Here is a 21,375-nt window from a genome sequence, read left to right as displayed (position 1 = left end):
TTAAAAAAAGGGACGTGGGTGGCGCTGTGGGAGCCTAGGACTTGCCAATCAGAAGGTCGGCAGTTCGAATCCCCACGACGGGGTGAGCTCCTGTTGCATGGTGCCTGCTCCTGCCAACCTAGCAGTTCGAAAGCATGTCAAATTGCAAGTAGATAAATAAGTTCCGCTCCATCGGGAAGGTAAACGACGTTTCCGTGCGCTGCTCTGGTTCGCCAGAAGCGACTTAGTCATGCTGGCCACATGACCCGGAAGCTGTATGCCAGCTCCCTCGGCCAATAAAGCGAGATGAGCGCCGCAACCCCAGAGTAGGCCACGACTGGACCTAATGGTCAGGGGTCCCTTTACCTTTACCTATATTTTTTAAAAATTACTTTAATTAGGAAAACAAAAAAATAAAAACACCTCCATAAGATATAAACAAGGCACACATCATTACAGTCAAGCCACCGTTATAAAATGAGTCAGGAAAAATTAATTAGATCCTGCCTATGACCAATTCTCCAGGAGGGTCCTTGATTGGTCAAAGTAAAACAAAATACTCCAAAGAGCAATATAGCATTAAATAGTAGGGTGTGCATTTAAAAAATAGGGCCATGTTTCTCAAGCTGTGCAAATCACTTAATTAAGGCATTCCTTAAATTACTGAGGTCTGTCACATTCTTCCTGACTTTGGAACTTCATTTGGTGGCCTCGCCAAGCTTCTACATCCCCCCTCTCCACAATTGGTGTACATACATTTGCTCCAGATGGCGCCACTTTATCTTTGGCTGGAGGTAATTAGATTTACAGCAGTCAGAAATTCACAGCCCCAACTTTTTTGGGGCAGGAAATCAATCCAAGCCTTTCCTGCTTATATTCCTGTTGGGCTTGCAAAATCATTTGCTCACCCCGTTTTTCTGCTGTCATATCTTGTTTAATTACTTACTGTGTCTGTGGAATGCTTTCCCTAGTGAGGTTTGCCTGGCACCTTCATTATACACCTTTAGGTGCCAGGCAGAAACATTCCTTTTTAACTAGACCTTTGGTTGATTTGATTGACATCCTATTCCCTTTTAAAATGTGGGGGTTGGGGGGGGGGTTATTGGGTTGTTTTTATTTTGATTATATATTTTGTTGTCTTATATTTTGATTTTGTTCTGTGAACCGCTTTGAGGCCTCTGGGTTATAGGACAGTATATAAATCATCATCATCAACATCTTTTTCTGTGTTTGAAAGCCCACATGGCTGAGCATACAACTAGATGCTCAAGGGCCTATTCCTGGTGTCCTTCCACTTTTGTTCCTTCATCATGTTTATTTTGTGGAGCTCCTGTTTCATTTTACATGCCCTTTTAATCTATGAAAGTTCATCCCTTCTTTGGCTGCTGGTCTTAAACCCATTTCCAGGCTGCTATGAATAATCCAAGGATGCTGGTAATCCCTAGTAAATCTCCCTTGCTAGAGAGTCTTTCTTCATGGCATTGAAAGAAGTGCCTTTTTGGGAAGCATCACAAACTCCATCCCTTGTACTCATCTCAGGATGCTGCAGGCTTCTCGCACCACACACCTCATTTAATTTAAAAATTAAAGCCTACGGTAAACATGGCTGCTTGGCCACATTTTGTCTGACTCTTAAGTGATGTGTGTGAACCAGCTCAGAATGTTTACTTAATAGCTGCGGCGAGAATTTTTGTAGAAAAATGGCTAGTATCTACTGCTCTTTAATGCCACAAAAGGGATTGGTTTCTGCTGCTTCTCACAGCAGCAAAACCCAAAGTTAATTTCCTGTTGAGTGAGGTACTACCTCTTTATATTGATCTTGAACCTTTTGCCCATCAACTTCATAAGAATGTAATTGTCTCATCTGGTTGAAGTACACTTTCATTTTGTGTTTAGTGAAATTTTAGCTTGGAAGTAGCGAAACCATTTCATATGCCACAATTTTAGCATCCAACTCAAACCAAGGCTATACAGGGTGGGGGACATTCCTTTGTTTCCCTCTTCCCCCATGCCCTTTTTTTTTTTTGTTTCATTACTGGCTGCTTTGAGAATTTGAACCTAGTAAAAAGTGTTTAAAGAGCTGGGAAAAAGAGAAAGCACCTGGATGCTGAGCTCTCTTGTAAGAATGAATTGTTAGTTTCTCTGTTACAGTGTTGACGGCTCCACAGTTTGCCTTGTCGTTTTCTGAGCTGAACAGGGCAAGTAGAGTCCAGGAATTGCAGCTCCCTTAATTGATTCAAGGTTTTGCTCTTGGCCTCTTCCCACATATGGCTCAGGTCACATGGAAGAGAAATGTTTTTGCAACAGAAGATCCAAGTGCATTAGCTGTGCCTCCTCCAAGAAGCCAGCCCACGCAAGGAGAGGTTGAAGCACCTAGGTGGCTTTTAGGTGGCTCACAGAGCAGCCTAATAAGTGGCCAGCTAGGTACTGCTTCCTTTCCTAGGCCTCCCACCTGACATGTGGGGATTGAACCCTGAGCTGTGTGTATAGGCAAAGGCTGAGTCTCCAGCTCCTCCCAAGCTCTGCCAGAGCACAACCCCTGAGAGAAGTTTGTATCAAGGAGAAGCACATCCAGCATCTGCCCTCTGGAGGGGCTGGATCTGGCTTCCTTTGGCATTTGTTCACATGGTGACCTTTTGTCTTTTTGATCCAGTCAGACTCTTGGAGAAATGTTGGGAGTGTTTCAGGTGGACCCACCATCTTCCATCTTTACCTGGGTAGAAGTTGGTCTGAGAGCAAATCAGCCATACAGTCCACCAGTTCAGACAATTATCTAGCTGTCGTTTAGATCATGGAATCATAGAAGGGAAGGGATGCCAAGGGTCATCTAGTCCAGCCACCTGCAATGCAGGAATCTTTTGCTCAACATGGAAATTAACTAATAAACTGAAACTGACACGGGGACAAACAGAAGAAGACGCCTTCACCCCGGTATGGCTCCCCTTTATCACATACACAACCCAACAGGACAATGACAATAATCCACCAACAGCATACAAATCAATATGGCTAACCTGATACAAAACACACACCCACCTCACTCACACACGAAAACAAAGATCACCACAGCCAATCACAAACAAACAATCACACCCTAAGCCAACCCCAACCTCTCTCACCACCAAAGGAACACAAGTGAACCGGGTTAGCGCCAGCGCTGAATGGCGGATTTCTCCCGGAGCTCCGGGAGAGATCTGCTTCGCGGGTTCGGGTCCCGTAGCTCACGGCGGAGCAAGGACCCTCAAAAGTCACAGGCGCGTAGCCTGTGAACCGGAGACTCGGCGGGCACCTTTGCCCCCCCCCCCGACGTTGTGAAATAGCCTTTTTAAAGGCTATAGATCAGCGGAGGGAGCGTGGAGCGGTGCTGAGAGTTGCTTTCACCCAGCCTGCGAAGCGAAGCCGCGTCGCCATTAGCGGAGAGCGCTGACTTCTTCCGAAGATTTTGGATTAAAAAAGAGCAACTTTCCGTGAGTAGGATTGAGCTTGCATTAAAAATTGGACACTAAAATTAAGGAATTTGGGCACCGAGACGGATAAGCATTAAAAAGGAAGTCTGCTTTCCGTCCTGCAGCAAGATTAAAGCGAAAGACAGCTAAGCTGTAACTTTTGACAGGAGAGTTTATGAGCCAAGAAACCCAACACCAAGTAAAGAACTCCCCCCCCCCCCCCAGAAGGCAGGAGAGGGGGGGAAGAAGATTTTAAAGGGATTCCCTGCCTGTTTTAAAGGAGATTGAACTGTTTACCGCTGCTTATCTACCTGGGGGTCGGACTGCCGGAGGAAAGGTACCGGCTAAGGACGGTCGCTACAAAAAAGGTTAGAAAGTAACTGATATATAGACTTTGGTTACTCTCAACTTGAAACATCGTATTTGGCTACATAGTAAGTTACTTGCAGGACACTATTGATTTGGATCTTTTACAAAGAAAGGACTTGGAGGGCTTTTGCTTTTTGAAAGTGTGGGAACAATTTAAAGTTTAGGAACTGACTTTACGCCCTCTAGAGGATTTGGACAGTTTCAGCAATCAAATGGAATTTAAAACCTGAGAACTTTTCTCTATTGACAGCTTAAGAGTGTGGGAATGACCTTGAACGAAAGACTTTGTTATGGCAGATGGTAAACAGAAAGAAGATTCACAAGAAACAACTTTGAGATCTGGTAGACAATACAAAGTGGACTCTTCTATGCAAAGAAGGGCCTCTGTATCAGGAGCCTCGGGAACTGCAGCTGTCACAAAGGCAAGAGTGAAAACAATGTCTTCGGAAGAAGCGTTTACAAAGGCCTTGGGAAAAATAAGTGATTCTTTAGAGGAATTAAAGAAGCAAGGTGCTGAAACAAATAAGAAAATTGAAGAAATTTCTGGGAAAATTGATTTAAATACTAAAAGTATAACTGACCTTGGGAACAAAGTGAACTCTAACGCAGAAGCAATTGGGAAACTACTGGAAGATTCATCTACAACGCGAAAGATAGCTGAAGAAGCTAAGGAAATTGCTACTGCTGTTGAAGGGAAACTTCCACCGGTGTACAGGAAACTGGATGAGTATGAACTGACACTTTCTATGCAGGATATGCAACGCAAGGAGAAAAACCTAAGGATTAGACTTGTGCCGGAAAAGGAAGGAGACAACTTGGTGGACTATTTGACAAAAGAGTTTTCTGACTTCTGGAAGCAAGATTTGAAAGAAGAAGAGTTCAAAATAGAGAGTGCATTCAGGTTGGGAATAAGGCAGAGGAAGAATAGACCCAGAGATTGCTTGATAACTCTAAGATCCAAAGAAGAGAGAGATAAAATATTGAACCTGCACTACCAAACAACCCTTCGAATTGAGGATTTCCATATTGAGATCTTTAAAGATATCCCTAAAAGTATCTTGGATGCAAGAGGTCCTTACAAGGATCTGGTGACACTACTGAAGAGGAACTACATACTATTCAGGTGGGAGTTTCCCCAAGGCCTGTCTTTTAAATACAAGGGGAAGAAAAGAAGAATAAAAACAGTGAGTGATAAAGACAAGTTCCTGGGAGAACACGAAGAAGACCTACAGAAAGAGACCTATCCAGGAGAAGGACATCCTTCAAGACTAGATACGGACACAGAACCACCGACAAAGGACGAACAACAATTGGGAGCTGTAGGAGGAACTAAATAATCCCATCATGGCTTTGCAACTTCTAACTTGGAATTGTAATGGTCTAAACAATCCCCGAAAAAGGAAAAATATATTTCATGCTTTAAAGAAAGACCAATTGGACTTGATTTGTTTACAAGAGACCCACGTGACAAGAGCACATAGAAAACTGTTAATAAATAAGAGATTGGGACAAGAATTTATATCTTCAGACAAAGTAAAAAAAAGAGGAGTGGTGATCTACGTAAAGGAAAATTTGCAGCCGAAACAAATTTTTAAAGATGATCAAGGAAGATATCTGGCAATTGAAATTCAATCTCAAGGAGAAAAATTTTTGATAGTGGGGACATATGCACCAAATGAAGGGAAAGCAGAATTTTTTAAGAAGTTGCATGAGACTTTAATGGACTATATGGATTATAAACTGATTATGATGGGAGACATGAATGGAGTAGTTTCAACAAATATGGACAAAGCACAAAGACAGGTAGTCACAAAAGACTGAAGACTACCAAAAACTTTTTTTGAAATGACTGACAATATGGACTTGATTGACATTTGGAGAACAAAACACCCATTAGAAAGAGAGGGAACCTTCTTTTCTGAAGCCAAAATGACATGGACACGGATTGACCAAATTTGGGTGACTAGCAGTATGGCGTCGAACATAAAGAAAGTGGAAATCTGCCCAAAAACCTTCTCCGACCATAACGCAGTTAAGATGGTGATGAAGCAAACAACAACTGGTTCCTTCAGATGGAGAATGAATGACACCTTATTTAGAGACGAGGAGATCTGCAAGAAGGCCCAAAAAACTTTGAAAGATTATTTTGAAATCAACTTAAGGACTAAAGTAGAAAAAAGAATAGTATGGGACGCAAGTAAAGCCGTGATGAGAGGGTTTTTGATACAACAAAATTCATTAAAGAAAAGAAAGCAAAATGAGAGGAAAGAGAAAATCTTGGAAAAGATAAAAGAAGGGGAAAGGAAACTAAGACTGAAGCCAAAATCACAAGAGATTTTAAGAGAAATTAAATTGTATCAAACACAATATATGGAACTGATGAATCAAGAAATAGAATGGAAAATTAAACAAATGAGGCAAAAGACCTTTGAATCTGCAGATAAATGTGGCAAGTTACTGGCTTGGCAAATAAAGAAGAGACAAAAACTCAACACGGTAACAAATTTAGAAGTGGATGGAAAGAACATATGCAACCCAGTGGAAATTAGGAACTGTTTCCAGAGCTACTTTAGACAATTGTATACACAAGGGCCGCAGAAAGATAAAGACATACAACAATTCCTCGAGAAAAATGGGCTGAAAAAGATTTCCCAGGAAAGTAAGACAATTTTGAACCAGGAGATATCAGCACAGGAAATAGAAGATGCCATTCAAAACATGACGTTGGGCAAATCACCTGGACCGGATGGATTGACTTCCAAATACTATAAAGTTTTGAAGGAAGGGCTTATACAACCTTTGAAGGAAGTCTGCAACGAGATCATGGAGGGGAGAAGGGCACCCGATACGTGGAGAGAGGCCTACATTACACTTATACCAAAGACAGAGACTGAAAAGACCCAACTTAAGAACTACCGACCCATCTCCTTACTAAATGTGGATTACAAAATCTTTGCTGATGTTTTAGCAAAGAGACTGAAAAGAGTTTTGATGGAGGAGATTCATGGAGACCAGGCGGGCTTTCTCCCGAAAAGGCATTTGTCGGACAATGTAAGGAATATAATTGACATTTTGGAGAAGTTGGAAGTGAACATAAACACTAAGGCTGTTTTGATATTTGTGGACGCCGAGAAAGCCTTTGACAATATTTCTTGGAGCTTCATGTTGAAGCACCTCCGGGGGATGGGGGTAGGCCAAGGGTTTGAAAATGGTATAGGTGCAATATATTCTGAACAGAAAGCAAAATTAATTGTAAATAATGTGGTAACAGAAGAGTTTAAGATTGAAAAAGGGACACGACAGGGGTGCCCTATCTCCCCATTACTTTTTATATCGGTCCTGGAGGTTTTGCTTAATATGATCAGGAGGGACCAGTTGGTTAAAGGGATTCAGGTCGGAGCTAAACAATACAAACTGAGAGCATTTGCAGATGACCTAGTACTTACATTGCAAGAGCCAGAAGCTAGCACGAAAAGAGTTTTGGAAATAATTCAAGAGTTTGGTCAATTGGCAGGATTTAAATTGAATAAGTTAAAGACTAAGGTATTGGAGAAAAATTTAACACAGATTGAAAAAGAAAGGTTTCAGAATGAGACGGGGTTGACTGTGGTTAAAAAAGTGAAATATCTGGGTGTGAACATGACAGCTAAGAATGTGAACCTATTCAAAGATAATTATGAAAAAACTTGGACAGAAGTGAAAAAAGATCTGGAGATTTGGTCAAATCTGAAGCTTTCCTTGTTAGGTCGAATTGCAGTTATAAAAATGAATGTATTGCCAAGAATGTTGTTTCTGTTTCAAGCATTACAAATTATGGACAAAATGGATTGTTTCAAGAAGTGGCAGAAAGATATATCTAAATTTGTCTGGCAGGGCAAGAAGCCCAGAATAAAATTCAAGATATTAACGGATTCAAAGGAAAGAGGGGGGTTTGCCCTGCCAGACTTTAAATTGTACTATGAAGCGGCAGCTTTCTGCTGGCTAAAAGAATGGCTGCTTCTTGAAAACACAGACATTTTGGATCTGGAAGGATTTAACAATATTTTTGGGTGGCATGCATATTTGTGGTATGACAAGGTTAAAGCGCATAAAAGTTTCAAAAATCATATTGTCAGGAAAGCACTATTAAATGTCTGGGTTAGATATAAGGACTTGCTGGAAAATAAGACTCCAAGATGGCTATCACCAATGGAAGCTAAGGCAGTTAAAAAGCTAAATATGGAGTCGAAATGGCCAAGATATTGGGAAATCTTGGAAAAGGAAGGGGACAAATTGAGATTGCAGAGTTTTGAAAAACTAAAAGGGAAGGTGAGAGATTGGTTACATTATCATCAAATAAATGAAGTGTTTAAATTAGACAGTAAAATAGGCTTCCAGGTGGAAAAATCAAAATTAGAGACTGAACTGTTAGAATCCAGTACTAAGAATTTGTCAAAAATGTATGATCTGCTGCTGAAATGGAATACACAAGATGAAATGGTAAAATCAAGTATGATTAAATGGGCTCAGGACATTGGTCATAACATCATGTTTGCTGATTGGGAAAAGTTGTGGACCACCGGGTTGAAGTTTACGGCGTGTAACGCCTTAAGAGAAAATATAATGAAAATGATTTATAGGTGGTACATAACCCCAGTCAAGCTTGCAAAGATCTACCACTTGCCTGATAATAAATGTTGGAAATGTAAAGAAAAGGAAGGTACATTCTTTCACCTCTGGTGGACGTGCCCGAAGATTAAGGCATTCTGGGAAATGATTTATAATGAACTGAAAAAGGTATTTAAATATACTTTTCCCAAGAAACCAGAGGCCTTTCTCTTGGGTATTGTCGGCCAGGGGGTGTTAAAGACAGATACAATTTTTTTTATGTATGCTACAACAGCAGCTAGAATACTTATTGCAAAGTACTGGAAGACACAGGATCTACCCACACTGGAAGAATGGCAGATGAAGGTGATGGACTACATGGGTTTGGCAGAAATGACGAGCAGAATTCGAGACCAGGGAAGAGAAGCGGCGGAAGAGGAATGGAAGAAGTTTAAGGATTACTTAAAGAAATACTATAAAATTAATGACAGTTAGAATGATGTTGGGCTTAAAATAAATGGTTACTATTAGTAATGGTTAAGACAAAGAGAATAAGGATGATTAACATAAATTTATAGTAAAATAAGGGAAGATTCGCTGAATAATTGTAAGAACTTGGAATACAGAAACGGGAAGCAAGAGGAAGTCGAGGAAGTAAGGTTTAAGAAATTAGGACATGAAATGGTACTTGTTTTTTGTTCTGTTATTGTTTGTTGCTTGTTTATGTATGTTTTGTTTGTGTTAATATAAAAATTGTTTAATAAAAAATATTATAAAAAAACAACAACAAGTGAACAACACAAGCAACGCTGACACCAAACTCTACATACATTAAACATAATAGAAACACCGTCACCCGACCCCACCCCCATCCATCTTCCCTCTCTCTACCCCCCTTTCTTTTTTCTTTCTTTTTTCTTCTCCCCCTAATGCCTCAACAAATGAAACGGATTTGTAAAAATGTTACATGGAAGAAGAAGAAAAAATACGAGGCACTACACTTCTGTAAAACAAGAAAATCCTTAATAAAAAATATTTAAAAACAAACAAACATGGGGCTCGATCCCACGACCTTGAGATAACAATTCTCATGTTTTACTGACTGAGCTATCCAGCTGTTTCCCGACCTGGTACCCTCCAAACATTTTGGAGTACAGTGCCCATCAGCCCAAGCCAGCAGGGCCAGGTGAGGGCATTCTCTGTGGCAGACCCTAAGCTGTTGCACTCCCTGTCCACAGAGGTGTGCCTTGCACCTTCATTATACAGCTTCTGGTGAATATTGAAGACACACCTCTTTATCCTGGCCTTGGACACCTGAGATGTATATTTTTAGGACCCACCTTATTTCTGTGCTTGTCAGTTGTTTTAAACTGCTTTAATATTGTATTTAAATGTTGCAACCCACCCTGGGACCTTAGAGTGAAGGGCAGATAATTATGAATAATAATAGCAATAATCGTGCTATTTTTTAAAACATTATGTTATTTTAAAAAAATATTCTTAAGCCAGCTGTGCACAGGCTTGGTGCAGCACCTTTTGCATGTCTGAGATAGATTATAAATAAAGTATATTGTCCTTTAACAATGTTCTTTATTTTTATGTTACCAGAGGCAGCGTTTAGAACATTCAAATGTGGGGTTAGATTATGAGCGCCAGTAAGAACACCCGCTACAATCGTTTCCCCAGTGGTACAACAAACTGTGCTGCTTCAGAAAACACTAACGGGGTAAGAGAATGCAAGATTATTTTGGGGGTGGGCCTTTAGAGGCCTGGCTTTTGTTACTCTCTGAATTTCTCAGAAAAATGGGCTATGCTTCTCTTGACAGTCTGTGGTCGTATCCAGTCACCCCTCCTTTTACTAACGCTGTTTAACTGGTGCTTTCAGTCTACAGAGGACAGATTATGTGATGATGTGTTTCCTCTCTTTTTCCAGACCAGAATGGAGACAACTTTTGGGCCTGCTTTTTCTGCAGTGACTACCATCACCAAAGGTCAGTGTTGAGCAATCTCTAGTTATTATCACACTGCATTGAAGGGTTATAATTTTGCTTCTGTGCATTGAACAATAAAACCCCGCAGCATCTTATGTCACATCCACAACATGTATTTATAAACATGACTTTCCCCAAAGGTGCTGGGAATTGTAGTTCTGGGAGGGGTGAACTACAGTTCCCAGGATTCTTTGTAGGGGAGCCATGTGTTTGAAAGTGTTTCACTGGATCACAGTGGACAAGGTCCTCTCTCACATGTCCACATAATGTTCAACCCGACAGGTGAGTTATGGAGGAGAGGTCCTCCCCTCCTGATGGGAGAATATACTGGGAGAGGCACCCTCTCCCAACAACCAACACCAAGAGCCATTTAGGGCTTTAAACATTAAACATTAAACATTAAACATTAGCACTGACACCTTGAAATCAGACCAGTGCAGTTCTTTTAGGGCTGGTGTTATATGATCCACTGTACAGTGTTCCTGACAGCAGTCTAGCCTCTGCATTCTTCAGTAGCTGTGGTTTCCATGCTGTTTTCAATGGTAATACTATGTAGAACACACTGCAATAGTCTGTCGTACTTTGTCGATGGAAGCAGCCAGATTTATTTATCGCCAATGAATTGCAGTAGGCAAACACCACAGCAGTGTGTGCTCGGTGGTGTAGGAAGGGGGGTGCAGTGGGTGTGGACTGCCCCTGGTGTCATAACTGAGGGGGGTGACCGTGGGGCCTGGCCTGCAGTGTGCCCGAGCCACACATCTCTCCTGGGGAGTGACGCAGTAACTCGGGCACCTGCAGGCTCCATTCTCCCCGAAACAGCAACATGGGGCTTGCAGACTCCATGGAGGTTCCGTGCAGCATGCTCTGCCCTGGCTTGCCCCGCCCCCGGGTGCAGAGCATTTGTGCTGCCCCGGGCGCCCAAGCAGCTAGCTACGCCGCTGTAGCAAGCTAAAGAAACCTTTCATAGGCAGAGCCAATTGAGAGCACCAGTTGGGAGTGCTTAATAAATACACATACCATGTGTGGCTGTAATGCCAACAGCCGCTAAGAGTAGGAGCATTCATCTTCAACTGTTTTTTGAGTTTGCGGGGTTAAAAGCCTATGGAGGGGAATTGGAAGCTCTTGTTCCTTTTTGTTCTCTTTTTCTTTTATGTGTGTGGTTGGGGGAGTGCTGTCCCCCCCCCCCCCCAGAGCTGCTTCATTGGGAAATTGATCTATGGATAGATTATAGAGCAGCCTTTGGCAATCCAGCTGGGGTGGAAGGCAGCAGGTTGGCGAAGGCTCTTCTAGAGACATCTGATCTGGTGTATAGAAGTTGCAGAATTTCTCAGATGCCTGTCCTGGTTCTTCTTTTAGCGGACGGGAGTAGTACGTTCAAACAGCATCGCCGGACACCCTCCTCTTCCAGCACGCTCACCTATTCCCCTCGCGATGAGGACGATGGCATGGTACGTTCTTTGGCATGAAGGGTCACTTGCAGCTGGGAGAGGAATGGGGTTAGTGCTGTGGGAGGTGGCTTTGCCAAGCTGCTATCATGGACTCTGCAGTTCGCATACTTATGTTTTCAAGTCCCAGTTTCTGGTTGCCTGCTTTTGTTCCCTTCACTTCAACACCACTAAGAAGGTGCTCCTCTGCACATCAATCCTATGCTGTGTGAAATGGAATGTAGGTACATAAGCCCGACATTGGATTGTGCCACCCACAGACTTCCTAACTGTGATCATGTCTGTCTGCTTCCATGGACCTTGAGCAGGAGGCTTCCATGGTAGGGAATGTATTTGCAGCTGTCAGGGTGCAGACCTTGCCTGTGCTGTTATGGTTTCTTACCTGCAGTTTTCCAACAAATACATGTCTGCTGACAGGCTTCGGACTATGGTCTCAGCCTAGCCTACTTCACAGGGCTGCTGGAAGAATAAATGAGAGTATTTGGCTTCAGCCAGACATCAGTTGTGTAGTACAGAGCAATATGTTAAGTATTCTCATGTGTGTACACACAGAGAGTGCACACTTAGGCTTGCCTGGTCACAATGCTGCAGTAACAGTAGAAAGCACAAGCCCCGCCCCCCACTCCCCAAAAAATCAAGCTGTAGGCCTAGCATCCCTCCAGATTGGATTGCTGAAACATGAAGCTGCCCTTTGTCTGGAAATGTCAATTGGTGTGAAAAGCTGCTGTTGTCTGGGGTGTGGTGGTTTGAATACTTAACCTTAGTATTCTATCAGCACTGGTTATCTCTTCATTTTTGGGCCAAGTTTAAGGTGTTGCTTCTTACCTTTGTGCTGACAGCTGACTTTTCTTCTTCTGTTGTGCCCTTTCCTGCTGCTTCTACCCCAACCTCTCATTTATATGGATATTTGCTTTGCAGATTTGAGTAGCTGTTTCCATTTTTATTTTGATGTAGACAGGATTTTATCATGACCTAATCTGATTTTGGGCAATGTATGTCACTCTGGTTTCTGTTGAAGAAGCATGGGGTTTGAAAGCCTTTACATTAAACAATAATTCCCATCAGTGCTCTACATATTGAACCACTGTATCATAGAGGCACTGTGGGCCGAGCATCCCTGCTTCAAATCTTTCATCAGCCCAGCAAGATCGCTTGGTAATCATCAGCCAAGTGCTGTGACTGTCTCAGTTTCCATCTGCAATAACTATTGTGATGGCTACTGGCTTGCTATACTTATTTTAAGGCATTTATATTCCACCCTTCATAATATTTGTCCCAAGGCTATTTATGCTGCACTTAAAAACACACACCAAACACAACAGTATACTATGCACTGGCTGAATTAAAATCAATAAACAAGTAACACACTTAAATAGCCATTAAACCCATAGAGAGAGAAGCAGAGCTTAAAAGACAGCTTCTTTCTGATGTTAAAAGTACAAACCATTGAAAACATCTTCCCCAACAGCCTAAAAGTTAACATGGTGTATCTTAGGTGGGTCCCCATGAGTAAGTGAGTTCCATAATCAGGGTGCCCTGTATGAGAAAGCCCACCCCTTTGTGGCCACCCACTTGACCTCTGAGAAGACTCTCATGGAAAGATCTTGAGGTTTGGGCAGGGTTAGTACGGGAAGAGGTAGCCCTTTTATGCTACCTGGTAGTATGAATTTCGGTGTATAAATCTGTTTCATTTTGTGTAAATTACAGTGTATTCCACACCCATCAATCAGGGTGGTTTTATGGTCAAATATTAACATATATAATAACAACTAATAAAAATAAACTAATAGCAATTTTCTTAAAGCAGCATAAAAGTAATAGATGGATCAACAAAAGCTAAATGCCCAGGAAAATGACAAAGTCTTGGCTGCGTGATGTAAAGAAACTGGAGAGGGTGTCTGGGGAGAGCGTTAGAAAGCCGAGGCATCACCCCTGAAAAGGCCCTTTCTCTTGGAGCCACCCACCATACTTCAGATCAGCCTCTCCTGGCCAGCCGCCCTCCAGATGTTTTAGATTTTAACTCCCATCAGCCCCAGCCAGCATGACCAGTGGTCAGGAATGATGGAAGCAGTACCCAAAACATCTGGGGGTGCCAGGCTGGGAAAGGCTTCAGACAGCAGGTGAACCCAGAGACTGGCCTCTGGAGATGGTCTCCTAAGTACAGGCAGGCACATAGCCGGAGACAGGCGAGTCTTTTGGTACCCTGGTCTCAAGCCATGGAGGGATTTAAAGATCAAGGCTATCACTTTGAATTGGGCCTAACAATGGAACAGGAGCCCAGAGCAGTTTCCAAAGCGTGGGCAGCATTTCTTCCAAAGGCCTCCTGAAAAATATTTGTTTCACCAGGCGCTTTGGGAGAATCTAAATCAATTCAGTGTTGGTCAAGTGTTCTGTATTTTATGGTTGTTGCTTTTTTATGTGATGGTGACTTATACGTATGCCTGTAAATAAAAATAGAGTAATGGAAAAAATTGTATTATTGTAATAACCTGCAGCTTTATAAGAGTATATATTTAAAGTAGATGAATAAGTGAGCAAATTAAGTTAATTTGGATATGCAGAAGATATTAAAAAATAAATTTAAGGAACTGCAGAAAGAGGGAGAAAGAAGTCAGGTTTTGAAATGTTAAAATGATTGTAAAATTAGTGAAATGTATAAACCTGAAAAGCATAAACATTTTTTAAAAAAGAGTAATGACTGGTTCCAGTTAGCAGAGTTCAGGCATTTTTCTGAACTGCATATTCCCAATCTTCAGTAGAATAACCTGAAGGTTACCAGAGCATTACTGCTAAGTAATAAGTATTTGTTGATGAAACAGTCATAAGAGCTGTGCCCTGACTTGTGATATCCGTCTTACTCATGGTCTGGATTTCCTTTTGAGGCTTGTATAATACAACCTGCTGGTTGCCTAGTCTGAGAAGTATTGGGGAAGATTTCTAACTTGGTGACAGAATGTCTGCTTGCATGCAGAAGGTCTCAGGTTCAATTTCCATCATTTCTAGGTAGGGCTGGGAATTTCCCCCCCGCCTGAAACTCTAGCGAACTGCTGCCAGTCTGTGTAAGCAACACTAGGTCAGCAAGACCACAATGGTTTGATTTCTGGGGAAGACCCATGGCTCAGTGGTGGAACACCTGCTTTGCATGCAGAAGGTGGTAGGATCAATCCCCGACGGCATCTCTAGATAGGGCTGGGAAAGACTGCCAATCAGTGTAGGCAACACTGACTAGATGGACCAGTTGATTCAACTCGCTATAAAGCAGCTTCCTGTGTTTATTCTATTTGGATTTTCTGTAGTCACACTTGGCTCCTTGGCTTTTAACCATTGCCATTTAACTGCCAAATCAGTTCAAATGACACTGTCTTCTGAAACCCCCAAAGCAACCCACCCAGCCCCCCTACTCAAGAGATCCTCTCTGGTGCTGCTTTGAGGAATGCTGTGTTAGAAATCTGAGGGGCGTGTGGTTCCACTGGCAGAACATCCCTTCCTGAGCCAGTCCCAGAAAGCTTGCAGCCAGGACGAGGCTGGCGATTGGTGGGCTTTCTGCCCAGCTGGCTCTCCCGCCAAACAGGAAAGCCACAAAGCAGAACCCGGACTGAATTGAATAGGAGGAAGTCTCCAACCATCTACGCAAAGAAATTTGGCAGAAGTGAAAGAGGCAGCCTAACAACAAGTGCTCTTAGGAACAGCAGCACCCATGAGAGAAGCATGTTACCCTTTGGGTAAAGGATCCTAGCCGGGAACTGGCGCTTCTGGAAGGAAGCCCAGCCAAGCACCCAGAAGTTCCATGCCAGGAAGGTGAGCCGATATGCAGAAACATCAAATATTGAGACAGAAGTAGGCACTTGTAAATTCCAGGAGCTGTTTCACACTTGTCTGAGGTTTGTCTAGCTTGAGTTTGCAGTTTAACATTTCTTTTGAAAGAAGCAGGTTTTCTGCAAGTCATTTAGCTTGCATAAAATGAAAATGAGATGATTTACAGAAGGCAGGAGTGTGTATATGTATTTTCAGGTGAGGTATTAAAAGATACAGCTCTGCAGACTAAATAAAATCTGTTCTGTCTCCTCCTGCCTTTGCCTCATTGCTGAGGCCCAAATTCACCCAGATATCACTAAATTTTAAGAAGCTGCAGGGTTTTTATTGTTGCTCCTAAAATGTGAACAACTTGTAGTTGTTACAAAAATGGTGCTGTAGGGTTCCGTCTGTTCACTTAGAGCATTAATTGGCATTCTGCAGACCATCTTTTACTACCAGAATCAGAGGAACCACCCATTGAAATGGAAGCTCAGTTTCAGTTCAGCACAAGATATGTGGATTTTGCAGAAAAGCCACAAAAATTCAGCTTCCTGCAAATCTCGGTTTTGGAGTAGAAAAAGGCAGTTGCCGAGCCCTTTATGATTGCTTGAAAACCTGCGGCAATACCTGGTGAAATCTGAGGAGGCAGAAAATATTTGCAGTGTCTAGAAGATGCTGACCCTCCCTGTGAACGATGGAAGCAGAATAAATTTGCTGCATAGTAAAAAATGCAGAATAGAATGCAAAAACAAGAGAGATGCAGGCTTGCTTAATTTCTATAACTTAGAAAGGTTGCAGAATCCAGCTTTGATTGGCATAGAATGTTGATATGAATTTAGTTCAAAGAACACACAGCCCTCGCTTACGTGTGTAAGCAAGAGTTTTCTGGGATCTCCCACAGTGCCCAAACCCCAGACCAACTGCTAAGCATGGCAGAGCCCTGCTCTGTGTTTTGTCACATGTGACTCTAAATTGCTGTCCTCCTTCCCCCCTCTCTCTCTCTCTCTCTCTCTCTCTCTCTCTCTCTCTCTGCAGCCACCAATCAGCACTCCACGCCGGTCTGACTCTGCCATCTCAATCCGCTCGTTGCATTCAGAGTCCAACATGTCCCTGCGCTCAACTTTCTCTCTCCATGAGGAAGAGGAAGAGCCAGTAGGTATTTGGGGGTTGTTGGCGGCGGTGGTGGTGGTGAGAGCTTTCCATAAAAAGATGCAGAGGAAAGAGCCCAAGGGCTTTTATAAACTGCCAAATAGAGGAAAGGCGTGTAATGTGGCAGCCATGACCCAAGTAATTGGTGGCCAAGGAAGATAAATAGCAATGCTGTGTACATTTATCAGGTGATTGGTAACTGAAGCAAGGTTGGTTAGCCTGCTTCCAGCTCAACCTACGAAATGCAAATCTCTACCACAGCCTTGCTGCAGGAAGAGTTTTTCTAAGATCCAGACTTTGGACCTGTATAGAGTTCAGAACTGTGACCATGCTGTAAAAATTATTCACACACAAAAATGCACAAACCAGATCTGGGACCTTTGTAATATCTTAATTGCATTTTAACCCGTTTATCTCTTGTTGGCTGTAGTCACAAGCAGCAAAAGGTTTGTTTAGATGTGCAAATGTAAACTTTTAGTCCTATTTTCAGGTTGATTTAAACTAGTGGTTCCCAAAGGGGGTGATACCACCCCCTTGGGGGTGGGAATGCTAATGGGATTAACTAGGGGGCACTAAGGGCTGCAGGGAGCGGTGCTAGAGGTATAAATGCTGGTATTTGAAAGCTGGTATTACTGGAGCAAGTTAATTTTGTTGAATTATATAAGCTAAATAGTTCTAATGGGATTTTGAATAAATGTGCAATTCATTGTTACAGTTTTGATTTTTATTGTGTTTCTGTCTTCTTTAGTGAGCTGTGCAAACCACTGTTCTGAAAAATGCTTTTAATAGGGTAGAGTAGGGGGCACTGTGGATGGGTTTATGCAATCAAGGGGCTCGTGGCCTGCAAAGGTTTGGGAAGCACTGATTTAAACCCTTTGCAAAGCCTGAGCTTGGACTTAGTTTTCTGCTTGCTAATTGTTCTTGGCTCTTGCACTCTGCAAGCTCACCACTTGTACTACGGAAGGTTGCTGAATCTGAACAAAAAGGGTGAAAGCTTCCCTCGTTTACCTTTGTTTTCTGGTTGTTCTCCCTGCTCAGGAGCCGCTGGTGTTTGCTGAGCAGCCCTCAGTGAAGCTCTGCTGCCAGCTGTGTTGCAGTGTGTTTAAAGATCCAGTAATCACGACCTGTGGGGTAAGGACAGGAACCAGGCTGCACTTTCAGCTGCACAGAAGAAGAATACATTTTTTAAAAAAGCTACAAATGCTAGGAATCCTTTTCTTCCTCCCCCCACCCCCAACCGATAAATAATGACTTCTCTTAAGAGAACAGATTTATAGCGATGGAGAGGAAGAGGAAAATTGTCACCTTTTTCAGCCTGGAATGTTATTGTCTCACGAGAGATGAAAATCATTTTTAAAACACTAGCATGTTGTAGCTTTGTTGCTTTACACATATTTCATGTTGTACAATTATTTTGAGTTTTTGCATATTTAGTCTCGCCAGCTTTTTTCTTTCCAATTTATTTGTTTATAAAAAAATATTTGTATAATGCTGCAGCATTAAAAAATATCAAAGTGGTTTACACTTTGAAAAGTGGTTTGCACAATGAAAATAGAAAAAACCATAATATAAAACCATTTTAAAAGTTAAAAACTGGCATCAGCCGTTGTGGAAGGATATATTCTTAATTGCCTGCATAGCCTTTGCAGAAGTAGAAAAGGTTTCAGCTGGCACAGAAGGTGCCTTCTGGATCTCTATTGGCAGAAAGTTCCACAGGATTGGGCCACTAAATGACACTATTAAGGCTAAGTTTCTTGGATGAACCTTTTTAAAACAACAACAACCCTGTGTTGTGTTACACGCAGATAGCAAGTATATAGCTTTTTTTAAAAAAAAGAAAAGAAAAAGAAAGAAAGGTGGCAATTGAGGGATTGGGGATCAAGTGTCTGTCAGCAGAACCTCATTACCTCAAGGAAGATGACTCAGCCATTACCAGCCTTTCTAGCTTCGTGGAATATCCATATTTTGAAAATCCTGCCTGCAATCCTGGAGAGCCATTGCCAGTACGTATAGATAATTCTGGACTAGGCAGACCCAAAGGTCTGACTCAGATCTTAAGGCAACTTCCTGTGCTCCTAGGACTAGAGGGAGATTTTGCCTGATCTGGAAAAGTGATTCTTAATGGTCATGCACTCTCTTTCTTCACAGCACACATTTTGCAGAAGATGTGCCTTAACCTCTGGTAAGTGCTCAAAGACATTATTTTGCAACATTCTCAGCTGTCTTTTCAGGGGGTGGGGCGGATGTGTGTTTCTTCCTCTTTTGCTTTCTTCTGAGAAATGCAACTTGTGCTTGTATGTCTGCAGCTCTCTTCACCCCTCTGAGAATTCTGTGCCTCCCCTAAAACTCAAATGGTCTGGTCCTGCTTTGCTGATAGATTGTCCTGTTAGCTCTCATTGAAAAGTAGCTTCTTGATTTCATCAGAGCCCCAGAGCTGGTGCTGGGCCACTAGGCTCCAGTTAGTCTTATGCTTTTTTTAAAAAAAAAGGGTTTATGGAAGAAGAAAACCCCTGTCAAAGATGCATAACCAACCATTATTTGCTGATGCTCTATTGATGTTGTTAATTATATTTTAATGAATATTTATGGGTTGATTTTATTGTATTTTGTTTGTTACTTGATATCCTTAATGAAAGTGTTGGTTATAAAGATTTCAGTAAATAAGCAAAATCAACCAGCTCTTATACAGTCAAACCTCGGAACTCGAACATAATCCGTTCCGGAAGACTGTTTGACTTCCAAAATGTTTGACTTCCGAGGCGTGGCTTCCGATTGGTTGCAAGAGCTTCTTGCACTCAAGCGGAAGCCACGTCGGACGTTTGAGTTCTGAGGAACATTCGAAAACTGGAACACTTGCTTCCAGATTTTTTGGCATTCAGGAACTGAAACGTTCAGCAATGGAGCCGTTCAAATTCCGAGGTTTGACTGCATACTGAAAAATTGCAAGGCACAAGCAATCTGCCTGTGTGGTTGCAGTTCTGCATCTCTGATCACCTCTCCTCTCTCTTGCCTAGCCGAGAGCTTTGTAGTGGCTGTTTGTGAATCTACTTAAAGAACACAGACCACTGGTCTCTGCGACCGCTTGTGATTTGTATTTTGTTTTTTAAAAATGAGCTGCAGAAATCCGCAGTGCAAAACAGCTCGGCCTCCCTCCCGCTGAACAACTCAAAATCCAGCAAGTAATCAGAGCTGCTCTGAACAACACTGAAATGTGTAACTAATCCACTGAAAGGAGATGAACTCTGCTGCCATTGTTATAATAATTATTATTGTCACCGTGTTCTCCATTACCAAAATGCCCATCTTCATGGTGGGTGTGCGTGCGCCCTACTGCTGCAGGGCTGGGCAAGTTTCTCCTCCTTAGCAACCATTTCCCCATGTGCAGTGTTGTACCCTTCCTCAATAGGAGCAAATGGCAATCACTCACCCTTGTTTTAAGATGGTTTTGTTTAGCGCCATCAGTGAACATGGCGCTTGTTGCAGACTAGGGGAAAAGCAGGTCCCTACCCCTAGGAGCTTACAGCCCCAGTTTTGACAGAAGAGGAAAGGGAGAGACCAGAGTCATGTGATAGATATGCACAGATGCAACTGCACAGGCTCAGGCTTTGCTTTGCTTAATGCTTGACCTGCGTCAGTTATATTAATTAAGCATATCTTCGTAACTACTTCTTGTCCAATAATGTGACATCTGGTGAATGCCAGCTTGCTTGTGCAACAGGGTTTCATGTTCTCCATCCTGTCCCGCCCCCCAAGAAAGGTTGATGACACCCAGTGTGGTGTCTGAACTGACCAATCCTTACATGACTTGGTTGGGGCGTCTGTGTCTTCTCCTGCAGAGAAGTGCCCGGTGGACAACGCCAAACTGACTGTGGTGGTCAACAACATTGCTGTTGCTGAGCAAATTGGGGAGCTCTTCATTCACTGCAAGTACGGCTGCCGGCCCGCTGCTAGTGGCAAGCCTCCTGCCTTTGAGGTGGACCCTCACGGGTGCCCCTTCACCATTAAACTGAGTGCCAGAAAGTAAGTCTATGTGGAAACTTTTTCCCAAGAAAAACTTCTGCTTTCTAACTTGTTCCCCAAATGTTAAGGGGGGCTGTAGGGGTTATGCCTTCATTTTTATGGTGGATGACCATCTGAACACCATCAGTTCTTCTACTGTGGAAGGCTGCTTCATAGCCTGTTATACTAGAGCAGGGGTAGCCAGTGCGGTGCCCTGGAGAAGTTGTATGACAACTCCCATCATCCCTGACCATTAGCCATGGTGGTTGAAACTGGTGGGAGTTGTGGTCCAAAACATCTGCAGGACGCTGCATCCTTTGCCGCCGAACTAGAGGATGAACAGTGTCATGGGAGAGCTTGAAAGGGCCCATTACCTTGCTGCACTGCTAGGGGGTGCTGTTTTGCAGGCATCTCAGTTGGTAAGGAACAGAGCAACCTTCGTCAACCTGGTGCCTTCCAGATGTTTTGGATTCGGAATGGCCATAGCTCAGTGGTAGTCTGCCTTGCAAGCAGAAGGTCCCAAGTTCAATCCCCGGCATCTCCAGGTAGGGTTGGGAGAGCCTACTGCCTGAAATCCTGGAGAGCTGCTGCCAGTCAGTGTAGACAATACTGAGC

General features: G+C 42.7%; 1 protein-coding gene across 8 annotated transcripts in view; it reads left to right on the top strand.

Annotated features, from left to right (window-relative positions):
* TRAF7 (TNF receptor associated factor 7) overlaps positions 1-21,375 on the top strand; it is a 45,577-nt gene that overhangs the window by 13,120 nt on the left and 11,082 nt on the right. For 4 of the 8 annotated variants that reach the window (XM_053365451.1, XM_053365450.1, XM_053365453.1 and 1 more), the window contains 8 exons: positions 9,990-10,107; positions 10,315-10,372; positions 11,729-11,820; positions 11,942-12,037; positions 16,648-16,764; positions 17,800-17,892; positions 18,910-18,943; positions 20,598-20,781. In XM_053365451.1, the coding sequence (XP_053221426.1) occupies positions 10,027-10,107; positions 10,315-10,372; positions 11,729-11,820; positions 11,942-12,037; positions 16,648-16,764; positions 17,800-17,892; positions 18,910-18,943; positions 20,598-20,781 (755 nt within the window). In that variant the 5' untranslated portion in view covers positions 9,990-10,026. Of the gene's footprint in view, positions 1-9,989; positions 10,108-10,314; positions 10,373-11,728; positions 11,821-11,941; positions 12,038-15,083; positions 15,616-16,647; positions 16,765-17,799; positions 17,893-18,909; positions 18,944-20,597; positions 20,782-21,375 lie in introns of those variants that run through there. The other 4 variants (XM_053365454.1, XM_053365456.1, XM_053365458.1 and 1 more) reach the window with 4 other exon arrangements.

Source organism: Podarcis raffonei, chromosome 14 (genome assembly GCF_027172205.1).
Source record: "Podarcis raffonei isolate rPodRaf1 chromosome 14, rPodRaf1.pri, whole genome shotgun sequence".
NCBI lineage: Eukaryota > Metazoa > Chordata > Lepidosauria > Squamata > Lacertidae > Podarcis > Podarcis raffonei.
The sequence above is the reverse complement of the archived record's forward strand: the minus strand, read 5'-3'. Positions and strand labels throughout refer to the sequence as shown.